The 15,246-nt window shown below is 45.4% G+C and overlaps 1 protein-coding gene across 1 annotated transcript in view; it reads left to right on the forward strand.

The window, feature by feature from the left end:
- Nucleotides 1–2,969: 2,969 nt before the first annotated feature.
- ABCA12 (ATP binding cassette subfamily A member 12) overlaps nt 2,970–15,246 on the forward strand; it is a gene marked incomplete at its 5' end in the record, with an annotated part of 78,518 nt that continues 66,241 nt past the window's right edge. The window contains 2 exons of the mRNA XM_082284953.1: nt 2,970–3,038; nt 6,848–6,941. Of these exons, the coding sequence (XP_082141079.1) occupies nt 2,970–3,038; nt 6,848–6,941 (163 nt within the window). The remainder of the gene's footprint in view (nt 3,039–6,847; nt 6,942–15,246) is intronic.

Genomic DNA, 15,246 nt, shown 5'->3' on the forward strand with positions numbered 1-15,246 from the left:
GGCCAAGAAACCAGTGAGACATGAACAGTAAGTGTGGCCATTTCTTCTCATCCCCCCGCTGTGTTAGGGCTGGAGAGAGCCCTCAGCTCCCTGACTGATCCTGTGCAGCACCTCCTCCACAGCAATCTTCTCCACTCATGGATCCCTCCCTTGTTTCTGCCTGTGGCACTCACAGCTGCCAGCCCTGACACGTCAGGACCTGACATGTCCTCCTGCAAGAATGTTTCCAGTACTCTTGCAGGTCATTCACTCATGGATTTCTTCTGTCTTGTATCACTTGCCTCCGTTTTCATTTCTCATAGGTAACTGGGCACACTTGGGAAGCACAAGTGCACTCATTGCTACTGAAATAAAAACTCCTCCTGCTACTTGAAAGAGCATCCCAAGGAAAGGTCTGTTTGTGAATTCTGGCTGTGTGGGGAGAGTCTTTCTGCCCTGTAAGATGCAGCCCCTGCAGGGTGATGTGAGCCGCAGCCACCGCTGCAGTACAGGGGATGAATCATGGCTCTAATCATTTGCATTGGGTAAAATCACAGAGCAGAGCTCCCCTGAGAGTTTCCTCAGCTCCATGGGCACAGAAACAGATGCTGCTTTTCTTCTCAGTGATCTGAACCACCCTCAGTGGGTTTGCCCTTCAGCCCAGAAGAGCCCTAGCTGTTCAACCAGAGGAATAAACCAACTGAGGATGTATTAGGAGAGGGAAGAATTTGGCCTTTCCCTCCTTTGCTCCTCGGGCTATTTGCACATTGGCACACTGGGACATGTTCCTGCTCTGGTCACTTTGTCCACAGCCTCCTGTGCCATCTGCAGGAATTACCAAGTAAAGGAATTAAAAAGCAGAAGAGTATAATGGTTTAATAAAGTCCTCATCTTGTCTTCTGGAACGGGAATGCTGTGGTGTTTGGGGAGTTGAATGCAGGTGCTCTGAGAGCCAACTGACATTGGGTTATTCTGATTTTACAGTGGTGATCTCGAACAAATTATCCTTTGGGTACTTCCCAAGGGGAATGTTTGTTGACTCAGTTCACAAAGGAAGTAAGGATGTGCATTTGCTTGGGAAAATTATTATCCAAATCATAGTGCTCTTTGAAACAGTTGTTTGACTGAATACCAAAAAGAAGCAATCAGACACTTGCTTTAGAAGGCCTTGGCAAGGCAGTGAATGGTGAAATTATAAATTTCTTCTCTCTTACCCCCTCAGAGCAGAATTATCTATATTTGGATTTCTTTTTTCAGCCCCAGAGAGGAAGTGAATGAAGTTTGCAAATCGTGTTTGGACCAAATGCAGTGAATCCGGCTGTGCCTCCTATGTGGAGTTGAACCAGAACCGTGTCCCAAGGAGCACTGCTTGTTCTCAACTCACAGACCCAAATGAAATCCCTCTCCCTCCTAAGGGTATTTAGTAGAGAAAAAAAAATAAGGGAATGTAGAGCTGGTAGGTTAGACATTTAGGTTTCTTCCCATTGCTATCAAAACTGTACTAGGGAAGCCTTTTAGGTTAATTTTAGCTCCAGCTTCACTCCCACCATTGGAATGTCCAATCTATTTAGATTGAAGGTATGTGGGGCAAGGACTGCTCTGGATCTGTTGCCATTCCCACCTTTCCAGTGCTTCCTCACCAATCCAGAGAAGCTGTTTCTCTTCACCAAGTACCACATCTCTCTCTTCCTCCTTTCCTCTTGGTGCTTTCAGCAACCCTTGGATCAAAACTCCTCTGCTCCTCTTCTGTCCCTGGGTGGAGTTTGGCAAGGACTCCTTCAAGATGGTTTTCATTTTTGAGGTATGAAGCTGTTTTGTGGCCGAAAGAAATGTCATGTACAGGAATATTTTTGGATGTCCTTTGTGGAATTTGTTGAGTACAGTGGTGTCTTCCATTGTTTGCCAAGTGCTTCGAGGACGATCTCGGTGTTACCAGACACCTGAGGGGGACCAGAGCTCTTCCAGCTGACCAGAGCCCATTAGACAAGTCCATATTTCAGATTTGTGCTGGTCCTTTCGTGCAGTGAGCAGTTCCCTGTGCTGTCACTGTTTCCCTCCGTACCTGCCTTTTCTCTTTCCTCTCATCTCTGGCTGTTCTTTTTAGGTATCACTAACTTGGGGAATTCAATGATTAGTTGAATAATGAGTGTTCAAGACATTAATGCCCTGAAATCTGGTGAAATCTGATCCATTCATTTGGTGGATCATTTGGTGGATTTGGTGTGTTTCACAGAAATCAGTCAGTGAGAACCCCAGGACTGATTTCCTGGAGGGAGGGGAAGATGCAGGAAGCTGAGCAGTTAGATCAGTCCCTGAGATTTTGACTTATATATATATTTTTCACCTCTTTCATTTAATTTACTTGGACAGGTAGGTCTAATTGAGACATTCATAAGTATTAAAACCCCCCTAATTCCAAATCAGCAATGGCAGGAAGATGCATGCTGTGGCTGTGAATGCTTTCTTCCCAGCTATTCCCTGTGAACTCGGGGAAGTCAGACTGGCCTGGCAAGTGGCCTAAGTCTGCTGCTGATGACACCTCTCCAGCAGAAGTGGTGTGTGGGCAGACAGGGAGTTTCATCATGGGGAGGAGGAGGAGGCATGCATCACCTTTTGTTTAAGCAGAAGCATCTTTTTGGAATGCTATCCATTTTATCGGTTAGGGTTTGGACAGGGAGCATCCAGGAGAGGCTGGATATTGTAATTAACACAAGTGGAGGCAGGCTGCTGCATCTGCCCGCCCGCCCGGAGAGGAAGAACCTGTTGAATTTGCTAGGAGCTATTGCTGTGAGGACAAGAGCCACAGTTCCTGGGAGTACAGCAGCCACAAGTGGATGGAGTAGCTGCTTCAGAGCTATGCTGTGGGGAAGAGGCAGAGGCCTGGATATCGGACACTGGATGCCCTTTTGGGTTAGAGCCTCCACTTTTGCCTCCTAAGCACGGGGAGGAGGAACACGCAGCCCCCTCACTTTCAGTCGCGTCAGCCGAGGATGGCTGCGCTCTCTCAGCACCTCAGGATCCTGCTCTGGAAGAACTGGCTGAGTGTCAAGAGGCAGCCGGTGAGTGTGGGAACATAGGAGTGCAGGAGGGGGAACCTGGAAACACCGGGAGCTGAGGAGTGAGGGGGGGCACTGTAGGGAGGGAGGTCGTGCTGTTAGAATGGGAGGGTGGTGGTAGAGGCAGAAGGAAGGAGGGGAATGGCATGGAAGTGAAGGTGGATCTTGTGTTGGAGCTCATGCATGAGGGCTCAGGAGTCCAGATGGAGTACCATGGATGCTGCTCTTGTTCCCTCGGGACAATGTCTGTGCAAACAAAACCATGCACAGACTCGTGGGCAGCCCTGAGTTAAGGCTGCAGTTCTGTACCTGCTGCTGTGTGAGCAGACCCTGTGGTTGGTGTACAGCCTCTGAGGAGCACCCGGGATTTGGGGGTGATGGGGGCTGTCCTTACACAGAGCCATTTGTAAAGGATGGATAAAGAAAAAAGTAGCTCTGAGAGATGCAGGTAGGACAGATTTCCAGTGCAGTCCAGTGTGCTGCAAATAAAACACCCCAATGGTCTTTCTGTCCAAAAGACAAAGCATTGCCAGCAATGTCCAGAGAGTGATCTGAGCTGCAGCAGCAGCAGCAGGGAGGCAAATGTTTCTTTGGGAGGCATTGCAGGGCCAGGCAGAGTTGTTTTGTCCCAGACCAGTTTTGGTACAGCTGCGTGTGGTATTTTCAGCAGAAGCCTGGGCAGTTCAGGGAGCTGTACCATAACCTGTGCTCTGGTAACCCAAACATGGTGGGGTTTAAACTTGCCTTGGTGGAATGGATGCCTTGGCAGGCACAGGAAATGCTGACCAAAGAGAAATGTCCATGGAGGGCATGATGTGAGGATGAAGTGAAAGGCCTTGTATGACTGTGTGCTTCTGCAAGGTCTGTTCCAGCTCACCCTGCCCTATCTCTTGGTTTGGGGCCTGATTCAGAGAGGTGCTGAGTGCCTCTGACTCCTCCTGGTGCTCCACTGGAGCTGTGGATATGCTGTTCACCTTAGGAGCCTTCTTCACTGCTGCAAAATACACTCTTCCTGAGATGCAGAAGAATCCCAATAAATTACCTCTAATTTCTCAAGAGAAATTGTAACAGCCTTGTTAAAAGCAGAAGGCTTGGGTCCCTCTTAGCTCTTGTGTACCCAGAGTAAATGCCAACTAAGCCCTACCTGTGCTTCTGACCACAGTCTGACTTGCTGTAATTCTGGCTTCCTGTGGAGTTGAAATATCAACTCTGTAGAACTGAAATGTCAATTAAAATAAAAATCTGGCCACTGCTGACTATTTTATGGCATGCATGCCTTGCAACCCTCCTTAATTTCCTTCTCTTGCTCCAAATTAGGGAGATTGCTCAGACTGGAGAGGGTGTGAGGAGGTAAACTCAGATCTTTTTGGGAGCAAAGTTGGGCCTGAGTGCCAAAGGGAACTGGAGATATTGGTGCCTCTTGCATGCTGCACTTCATTATTTAAACAGAGGCAGGAGAGGGAGAGAAAATGTGCACTCACCCAGAGATCCTAAGGAAGCTCTGAGAGATTAAATCAACTTTTAGCAGTGAAATAATCCAGCAGCTAAGGGATTATGCAACCTACATCACAGTTCTTAATGTCCCAAGAGCCAGGTTGGTTGTGGTTCCATTCGAGTCAACATGTTCCACCTGCAAGCAGTTTGGCCAGGGTGGTTGTCTTGTTTTTGTTCACTAGAAATGCCTGGGACAGTGAGAATACTGTGATGTTGCAACTGATGTGCCCAGCTACTATTAAACCCAATTAAGTCAAAGGACAGAGATACCAAGGGAAGAGATATCTGGAAAGTGAGGAGTATAAGCACCATTTTAGCTCAAAATGGGGAGGGACAACGATTTTCCTGAGTAGGAACAATCAGTATTCATTTATTGTCCCAGGAATGTGACAGATGTCTGGCCCTTCCTTTAGGCAGCTTCTGACTAATATCAGTTTCTGTGCTGTTACCCCATAATTTTACTTTAGCCTGTGTGGTGCTAAACAAGGAGGACACATTAATAATACCATTTGCATGTGAATTAATCACAGTTAAACTGCGTGTTTGGGGACTGATTATAGGGAAAGCATCTGATATAAAAAATTACTAAAATATGTCAGTGTCAGTGATGGATCTTGTTACAAATTGGCAGTGTATACATAAAAAGCAGGAAGGGTACTGTCTGTCAGAGCTAAAATGTTGCTGAATGCTGAAATTATAGGAGCACCCTGTGAAGCGGTGTGTGGGGAGGTGCCTCGTGGTTTGATGTCTGTCACTTGCCTATTTTGGGGCATGAATTTGCTCCTACTTTCAAGTCTGTGTCACCTCATCAGGGATGATAGGGACAGAGCTGCTGTAGAACAACCGTCTTTAAGCTGAATTGCTCTCCAGGATTTGTTTGTCTGCCTGTTTGGCTTTATGTTCCAGTGAGTGTTACAGGAACTGAAACCACGGTTATGGGCTTGGAATTACTTTGGAAAAACAGTTTTGGGTAATATGTGCTGATCTGAAAAAAATAGCAACACAACAATGAAAAATGGGATTATTTTGAAGAAAGACATCTTTGCAGTTACAAAAATTGGCACTAAGATAGAACAACAATTTTGTAGCACAGAGTAGTTTGAGCTTAACTACTGATGGATGGAAAACTCTTAATCTAGTAGGCATGGGAGCAAGCTAGCCAGCTAATGCAAAAGCAGGGGATTATTTGAATAATTGTGATTTCCTAGCTCACAGAACTCCAAGGTTTGTATTTTAAGATTTTGGGCCTCCTCCCTAGATTGGTTTACCATACTAGATGATTAGCAGACTGTGTTTTTTTATTTCTTGTCCACTGAAAGGGGCAATCCTCGTGTCAGAGAAAAGAGTTCTCTACATGTTCATGTGTTTTTCAACACGCTAGACCAATTCTACATCATTTCTCTTCCATCTTAGATTAGATATTAGGAAAAAATCTTTCTCTGTGAGAGTGGAGAGGCCCTGGCACAGGGTGCTCAGAGAAGCTGTGGCTGCCCCATCCCTGGCAGTGTCCAAGGCCAGGTTGGACACGGCTTGGAGCACCCTGGGATAGTGGAAGGTGTCCCTGCCCATGGCAGGGGGGTGGAACTGAATCAGCTTTAAGGTCCCTTTAACCAAAACCATTCTGGGATTCATCTCAGCTCACCTGTATGGACTGCTACAGTCTGGAGATGGAAAGGTGACAGGGATTTGGGCTGCTGGGGTCAGAAGTTCTTATAAAGGATCTTATCTTGATGATGGGTGTTCCTGTGTGCCTTCTGTAGGCTGGCTGCACAATTCCATAAACCCCTTCCTTTACCATCTTGTAAATGACCACTGGGAAAATCCTTCCTTCCAGCTCTACCACGAGGCCCAACTGTTTGTGAAGAACAGCGAAATTTTGGGGGAAAAAATGCTGTAGGCTTGTCAAACACTTTAATTTTGGGGTATAATTCAAACAAAGTTCTATTAACCCATAATCTCACTGAAAGTGAAACCAACCTTTCACACTGCAGCTGCTCAGTCTTCCGGTTGGTGCTTCTCAGCGTGCCTTTACTGTGACATAGCAGTGTCTTAAAGCTGGGTAAACACTGTCCCCCATAATTATCAGCCAGACTGAAACCTTGTGCTGTTTCCAGCCTTGTTATTTGCTCTTAACATCTTCGGTAGTTTTTCTTCCTGAATAGATAAAGCTTGGATTTTAATTGTATGCATACCAAGACAGGTGTGATTTACAATGCACCTTATAACTCATTTAGGGCACCACTTGTACATTCCAGACAGGCTCTGGGACACATCAGTGTGACAAACGTAACCGATATATTTTCATTGCTGTTTTATAGGTATGGTCGTTTGTTTTAATTTCCTGGCCTGTGGTTGTTTTCATAATCTTGGCCATTATCCGTCTCAAATTCCCTCCAGAACCACAGCAAAACTGTAAGTAACTGGTTTTGGTTTTATGTCTGTGGGGTTTAGTTCTCATTTCAGTGACTGATGTGTTCATTTGATGTGTTTTGTTACTTTTACAAATTTGGCTCCATGTAGTTTCCAGTGGAGATTTCCTGGGATGCATCATGCTGTAAATAAAATGTGTGTGTTCTTCTGAGGTTGTTTTTGCTCGTGATTTTTTTTTTTCAAATTAGCTTTATAATTAGAAAACAACTTTAAAGAACTGTGTCATCGAGATTTATTCGGATACTGCTGCGTAGACAGCAATATAAATTTCCAGGATAAATGGAGGGAGAAGAGGGTAGCTGGGGGAGATCTTGCTCAGTAAAATGAGTGAGGGCAGAGGCTGCAAGTGTGATTATGGAGGTGAGGTAGAAACATGAGACTGGTCAACATGAATGCCACAGGCAAAATGTGCACATTAAAGGATCTTGCTGCTAAGGCTCAGCAGAAGAGCAGTAACTTGCTTGGCTCCTGTGACCTGATGGTGTAGGTGAGCCCTTGTAATAAAAGTAGCAGCTCTTTGGGTTGGTCAGTAGCTGTTGGGGGTCAAATGGGTGAAGAGTTTGCACAAGCTGGTTCTTGCTTGCAGGCCTTGCTCCTTGGGTCAGGAAGTGCCCATCTCAGAGCAGGGATGCACTTGGATGTGCGCTACAGCACTTCTGCTGATTAGTGAGTCCTTGCCACCATCAGAAGCATGTTCCAGCCCTGGGCACATTTGTTCATGAAGTTACAGAGTAAAGCAGAGCAAGGAGTTTATCCAGTGGGAGCTTTTTTACCTTTCACAGTGTTAGTTTTGAGTTGAATCAAATCATAGAGCTGTAGAATGGTTTGGCTTAGAAGGGACCTTGAAGATTTTCAACACCTGGCTGATAGCAGAGGCACTGCCATGGATGACCCACATCAGGCTGTCATGGACCTAGCATGGGCAATGCTGGGGTTTTGTGTTTGGGGCAGGGAGACTGAGGCAGGAGGAGAGGAGACAGTGTCTGGCAGTGGAGGAGACAAGCAGCTCGCTCCCAGTGTTTATATCCCATGTGTCAGACGTGGTTGGGAGGGATCTGCATCTGACCACCAGGAATGTTCACCCTGGTGAGTGACAGGTGTGATTCTCTGATTAGAAACTCTTCGATCCTCTGTGAGGTGTGAGAAAGGAGCACACAGTGGCCAATATCAGACATGCAGTTAGGATAGCCCATGTTACAGAGAGTTTACAGCCTAATCCCAGTGAAGCTTTGTGTGTCTCCTTCTGTAGGCAGGGATGGAGAGCCAAAGCAAGTACTTCCTGAAAGTATTGTAGGAGTTCTGTAATGGAAAAGGACATTCTTGATGTGTTGGGATCATTTTTTAGTCCCAAGCCCATCTGCCATCAGCAAAAGACCTCTTTAGGCATGTTGTATATTCCAGGTTCTCCCAAATTCCCTTGAACCAGTTGGAGCAGGCAAGACAGGACACGTTGTACTTTGTGAAAACCCTGGATTTTGCCAAGTGTGGAAATGGCAAACCTCCCACGTTGCCCCAGCAGTTATGTACTTCCTGTGCCCAATAAATCCCATAAGTTGGATGTCAGGAAAGCCATCTGGATGGGGAAATATTTATTCTTTTATTTGTCACAGTTATTAGTTTGAATCTGTATTTATTTGGAGCATTTTTCCTCTGGATGATCACATCTCTGCCTTAATGAATTAACAGGAATAATCTTAGGAACTTCAAGTAGCTCCATCACTTGTGCTTTGCAGGAAAGGGGAAGATGGGGCAGTATCTTTGGATGAGTTCCCTTTCCTTCTGCAGATTAATTTTATTTTAGTACAATTCTCAGTAAGTATGTGAGTAGGCATCTGTCTCTCTTAGAAGTGGATGGTAGGAACTCTCTATTGCAAGAGAGGCTTTTTTGCTGGAAAATAATGGGTTTGGTGTATTCTTGTGATCCAGATGTTCAGAGACCATCTAAGAATCCCGAGGGGATAGAGAAGGCTGTTAACCAGAGCATCAAACATGCAGTTTCTGCTGCTGTTCTAGTTAAATAAGAACAGTTGTTTGACAATTACTTTTTCTTTTTTTCTTTCTTTTTTTTTTTTTTTTTTGTGACAACTGGAAAAAATGTATCAAACTTTTTGCTTGACAAGCAAAAGATAAATCACTTGGGAACTTTCCTTTTTGACAGAAAAGCAAGCAGGGGTGGACACATCTAGGAAGACTATTACAGGAGGGAATTTTATTCATTTTATTCATAAAATTCACCTTATGCTGAGTTCCAGTGCCTGCCTTAAGACAGAATCGTTAAGTAGTGACAAGAAGCTGTTTCCAGTTCTGCTGTCAAGAGATTATTGCAGGTAGACAAAAGTCAGGAAGCACAGAATCAATGGCACAGAGATGGAATAAGCTACGCAGATGCTGAGGTTTGGAGCCTTAGAGATAACCCCACAGAAAATCCCACTCCATAAGCTTATCTCTTGTATTCAGGGCCACAGAAATATCATGAAATCTTTTTTTTTTTTTTTTCCAATTAAAACAGCTCCAATTCGAGACAGTAATTTCTTCTGAAGGGCAGCTAATACACATTCAGTAGATGGAGGATTATGTGGAGAAATTACCTGGCAAATATCAGTCAAGAGTGAACAAATGGCAAGGGTTTCCTGCAGGAGCAAGTTGCTTGTGCTGAATTACATTGTGTAGCACTTAATGCAAAGGGAGCTTGTGCCAGGCTGAGCTTCAGAGGGAAATGACATGCCAAATAAATGTCACCACTCAAGAGATGCTCATAGGAGAACTAAGAGCTGAGGAAAACAGGGAGCTGAAATCTGATAAATAATTTTCTTCACAACTAAAGCATCTTGTATCTAAGAGGTAAAAAAACCCCGTATCTCTTCTTTATTCAGGGATTCTGTTTGATGATGTGTTTCCAGGTCAGCAGAGATTGTTGTCAGGAGAAATGAAAAAGAGATTTCACTGCATACCCAGTTTCTGTGATGATCCCAGAGTCTTACAAACAAAATCCCTGCACAATTTACTATTCACATTGCAGTTGTGACTTCTGACCTTTTTATTTCAGCCTTGGTCTTTACTAGGAGGCATTGGGATGTGTATGTGTGGAACAGGAAGCTCTGGACTAGAAGCCTGCAGGTGAAAGCCCCTGGGTTTGATGGTATCATCCAGACTTTTGTGCCTGTATCACCTTTTTCTACAGTAGGGACAGAAGTCCCTTTCTATCCTACAGGTTTTAGCAAGGTATGGGAATTGTGTACGAGATACAATCTGTCCCTCAGGGCTCAGCCCACTCAGTCTGCAGAGGAGCCCAATTACGCTCCTTGCTTTAACGAGCCCTGTCACACCCTGTCACACCCTCCCCGCCCGCTTTCTTCCTCTCCTGCTGGCCTCCTCTCCCCTGCTGTCAGTTCGACCTCATCAGTATTCCCGGTCGGAGCTCTGCTGGGTGTGGCCAGTCCTCCACTCGCTCAGAAACCCTGCTCAGCTGGGCTGTGGGGAAGGTGTGGGACAAGCCTCACTCTGTTAGACCCCGGGTGTACTCTCCTGCGGCACTCCCAGGGACAGCTGGGCTGTGCAACCCATGCCTCATTCACAGACAGTTCTTCTTCACGGACAGAAGCTGTGCTCTCGGGTCTGGTCTTAAATCCACCACATTCTGCCAGGGAATCTGGTGGATTCGCAGTGAAGCACTTTCTACCCTTCAGCTCTGCCCAGAATTTCCACCCAGATTTCCCCAGCGTTGTGGAGATGCCTGCAAGGGGGCATTGCATCCACTCAGAGATGTCTGTCAGAGACTCAGCAGCAGAGTCCTCCACAAGGCTGCTCTTTGCAGCCAATATTCTGGGGGAATATCATCAGAATTGGGCAGTAGGCTGCTGGCCAGTAGCAGCACAGCTGTTTGGGTCTAGCTTAGAGCCAGAGCTGTGTGGCACAACACTACGTAGGAACAGATACCCTGCTCTCATTCTTGGCTCCAGTGCTCCTGGGAGAAGGAAGGCCCAGGATAGGAGCTCTCTCTGAGCTACATCTCATTCAGTCTTACTGTGATGGGTAGCTAGGATTTGAACAGCTCCACAATTGGCTGGAAAAATCAGTATGAGCCCCTGAACAGAGACCTCTGATGCCTTAGAAGGTATCTCACCTGGAGGTGAGAAAACTCTGAAAATATGCTGTACTTTATTAGGAATTTGCCTCGTAGTTGGAGGGAGCTGTACTCATCTCTTTTCCCAGTAATGTGGAAAAATTAATAGGTTCCCATGCTAATTACAGGGAGTTGGGATGATGGCTCAGCTGCACAGGCCACTCCATTCATTTGGATGTCATGGGTATTTATGCAAGTCATAATCCACCCCCAGGGTTCAGCCTATTCTGCACACAGACAAGCACACATCAGACTTCAGGCTCTCCTTCACCACTTGCCTGTGGTGGAGCAGCCCCACTGCTTGTGTTCCTTTACATTGCTTCATTGTCCTCCTTTCTCTACACATCAGATTTTTGTCTGTGCTCATCTGCAGTGATTAGCAAAATGCCTCATCAGGTCTCTGGCTTTGGCATGACCTTTGTTTTGTTTCATGCTGTTGTGCCAGGGAGCAGACTGCCATATAACCCTCTGTTCCACTAAAATAAAGCTGAAGGGGGTATGGATTGTATTAATTAACCCCACATTTGCTGGAACAGTCATACACATTGATCTCCTTGCATGTAGAAGCACTGCCCAGCCATACAGTTTCTTGTCTTCCCCTTAGCTTGGAGACCAGTTGCCTAAAGAGAGCACTGTGATGTTTGTAATGCCTCCCTTGTCATAAATCTCCACACTTCCTTTTCTTTCCACAGACTCTTCCGCCTTTTGGGGTGTGACTGAAGGATGTTCAGAGTTGGAGATGGGAACTCCTGACTTACCGCTGTGTTTTTTCCTTCCCCATTCAAGCAGGGCCTTGGGGCGGTCACTTAATTCTAATTGACTTCCTGAAACATCTCAATCCAGGTGCTGGGATCTAAAAGGGCAGAAGTATTTTTCCAAAGGTGCTGAGCAGTTTGGCTTAGACTGAAATTATTAGTTGTTGGTGCCTGTGTTTCTGGAAAAGAGGTCACTTTTGTTTAAAGAATCTAAACCTGGGCTCTGGAGGCACTCAGCATTGAAAGATGGTGGTTGGGTAAACACAGTTTCTGTGCAGGTATTTTTTCAAGAGTCTAGATATGGATTTAAGCTTTTAGGTTCCAGCTTCTTGCTGGGCAGTGTCCTGACTCTCTTCTTAGATCCTGTTTGTGTAGTCCCCTGCTGCTCATACAGACAAGAGCAAGCTGGCTGCGTTACAAGACCAGGTTAGCCTTGTCTGCATTAAATACTGCTTTTAAAAAGCCCTGTAGGAAAAGGGCTTGTTTGCAGTTCCTGCTTTCTCCTGGTGTGTTTGTGCTTCAGGCAGTGGAGCATCCCTTCCTAGCACTGCCAACCTCCTCGGCTCTGCCCCGTGGTGCAGACAGCATCTGTCATTTCCCCACCTTGACTGAGTTTGCAATACCTCTTTGAAGGGTTCCAGGTTCCACCTCCCCTCCTTTGTTCTTGTGTTTGGTTTGGGGATTCTTTCTCCTCCCTTTACACCTGCTGCTCTTTGGCTCCTTTGTGATTTTTATGCTCTCTGCTCTTTATGTTCTCCCTGATCAGTCCGTGAACCTGTTGCGATCAGATCCAAGTGATGATTTTTAATTTATTAAATAAGGAGGTGGAAGTGGAAGGTCTGTGGGCGAGCAAAACCAGCTTGCCCAGTCTTAATAAGCGTGGAAGTAGGTGCTGTCTGCTCTGGGCTGGTTTTATTGCAGAGCCTGAAGTGCTTGGGGGAAGAATTAGGCAATGAAATGAAATGTTTCCTCCGTGGAGGCCACCGAGGGAGGGAGGAGCCTGGCTGTGAGTTGTCTGCTGCTTTGATTGCACTGTCGTAGGCAGGCAGCTGAGGACATCATGAGAAAAAAAGGATCCTGTTGCTGTAAAGATTAAAAAATGCGGGGTTTTGAATCTTACCCAGGCACCATGTGTGTCCTGGGGGAGGGTTGAGTGGAGTTATCTGGGGTCCTGCTGAGCTTTCATTTCAAAAAACAGGAGATGGAAAAGGAGGCTGTAGTGAGGTGGGGATCAGTCTGTTCTGCCATGTCTCAAGTGAAAAGATGAAACATCCTTAGATAGTGCCAGGGGAGGGGCCAGATTAGATATTAGAAAAAAAAATTGCACTGAAATGTCACAGCAATAGAAGTGCCATGGCAATTAAATATTCTCTTTTAATAGGTGAGGCATAAGCCAGCTGGGTATTCACGTGTAAAAAGTACCCTGCTTAAAAATGAATCTCATCCCATAGATTTGATGATTTGGTTTAATTTTTGGAGAGAGGTTCAAAGTCCCAGCGTTAGCATAAAGCTTTCCACAAAAAAAAACTAGGCAGCTGAAGTTGTTGCTGATAAATAGGTGTGAACAAAGCTGGAAACGAGCAGTTGCATGTGGTTGGAGTGAAACAGGATCTTTGTCATGTCATGAAACAGGCACTTTTGTCTTTTTGACTGTTGAAAAAGCAGAGGAATAAAGTTTAAAGTGGTGCTGTGTGACAATGAGGAAGACTAGAAGGGAGGCGAGAAGGTTGTGTGTACACAAACACAGCCAGACATTTGCCATGGAAAGTTGGGAGGAGGTCACCAGAGCAGGAAATATTCTCACCAGAAGTTTTGGTGACTCTTGAGATAAATATGGATCACAGCTGATAAACAGTTTGGGGTCTTTTGCTGCTGTGGGTTAGACCCCCACTGCTCAAGGATGATTTGAAGAGAGTGTGTAGGAACACAGAGCACAGAGTGTTCCCTCCACTACAAAAGTCCTGGAAGGTTTAAGGTCTCTTCAGCCAGAAGCTGAAGGGGTTTAATCCAAGTAATCATATTTAGTAGCCGCTGACAAATCCGTTTTTGTGAATTTGTCTAATTCTTTTGAAATCAGTGTCTCTATCCCATGGCAGTAAGTTTCACAACATTTTGATATTTGTTGCAAAAAGGTATTTTCGGTCCTGTTTGCCATTTACCTCCTGATCTCACTGTGTTCTGCTGTGCCCGTGTTGTGAGGGGTCATCATTTTCTCACCCTTTTAATCACTGGTTCCTGACTTTATTTATTTCTTTATCAAACCACATTTTGCTCATCTTTTCCCTAGCTGAAAAGTCCCAGCTATGATGTCCCCTCATATGATTTGGCAAAGATTGAATGCATTTTCAATTAAACACAATACTTCCTGATGAAGTCATTTGCTCATTAATGCCTCTAATTCTCCAGTAGGAGAGCTGAGGTTTGTATGGATTTTTTATGAACTGTGGGAGGAATTTGGAAGGACTTAGAGCATATGAAATGCCAGAGTGTGCGAATTCTGAAGGCAAGAGAATTTTTTCATGCCCAAGGAGAGTGGTGGTGATATGACCCTAAGCTAGGGGTGGATAGAAACCAGAAAAACTCGGCTGAGGGCTGCTGTGTTCATGGTGCTGTGCCTCTGATCTGCTGGATTCCTGGCTGGATCAGCTAAATGGCTGGGCTCAGCTATAATGCAAATGCCAGAAACCTCAGTGCAATGGAAGCAGCAAAATCAATGTGGCAACATGAAACATGGTCCATTTAGGTTTAAACATTTGGGTCAATTTCAATTAATCTTACAGACCATAGTGAAATAGTTATTTTCATCCCTCTTGTATGACATTTAGAACCACCCTGACATTTCTCATTGTTATTATACCAAGCACCTTTACCTGAAGAAAACAAAATGGTTTTGCTCATGTTGAAGGGAAGTGTGCTGGAATTTACACCATTCAGAAAAATAGGAGAAATTAATTTTCTTTGTTTTTATTCTGGATGAGAGCAGATGGGGAAATGCCAGAATTCCCAGTGGCATGCGAGCATTAATTGGTATCTTATGTTTATTATTACTGCTCTGCATGCCTTGTTTCTTTCCAGCTCTTGGAGATGTGGCTGGCCTGGTTAGATGCTACTGAACAGGGAGAACCAGCCCATGTAGCACCAAGCCTTTGGCCTCCTCTGCCCTTTGGGATGCCTGTCTTTCCTTCAGTTTTGGAGTCCTGCTTTTAGTAGGGATAGGAAATCCAAGCTCTCTGTGAGAAGGCACAGTAAAAGCCTTGGGGCTTGGGATTCTGCTGCTGGCAGACCCAAAGTCAGTCTTTACTAACAGGATACAGATCTGGGCTTGGATTTTGATTGCAGAGGTGTCAATTTGACCAGAAGTGTGAGAGGGTGACCTCTCAGCTCAGACATGTGGCAGCAGTGGGTGCAG

The sequence above is a fragment of the Coloeus monedula genome (genome assembly GCF_965178545.1).
Source record: "Coloeus monedula genome assembly, chromosome: 7".
NCBI lineage: Eukaryota > Metazoa > Chordata > Aves > Passeriformes > Corvidae > Coloeus > Coloeus monedula.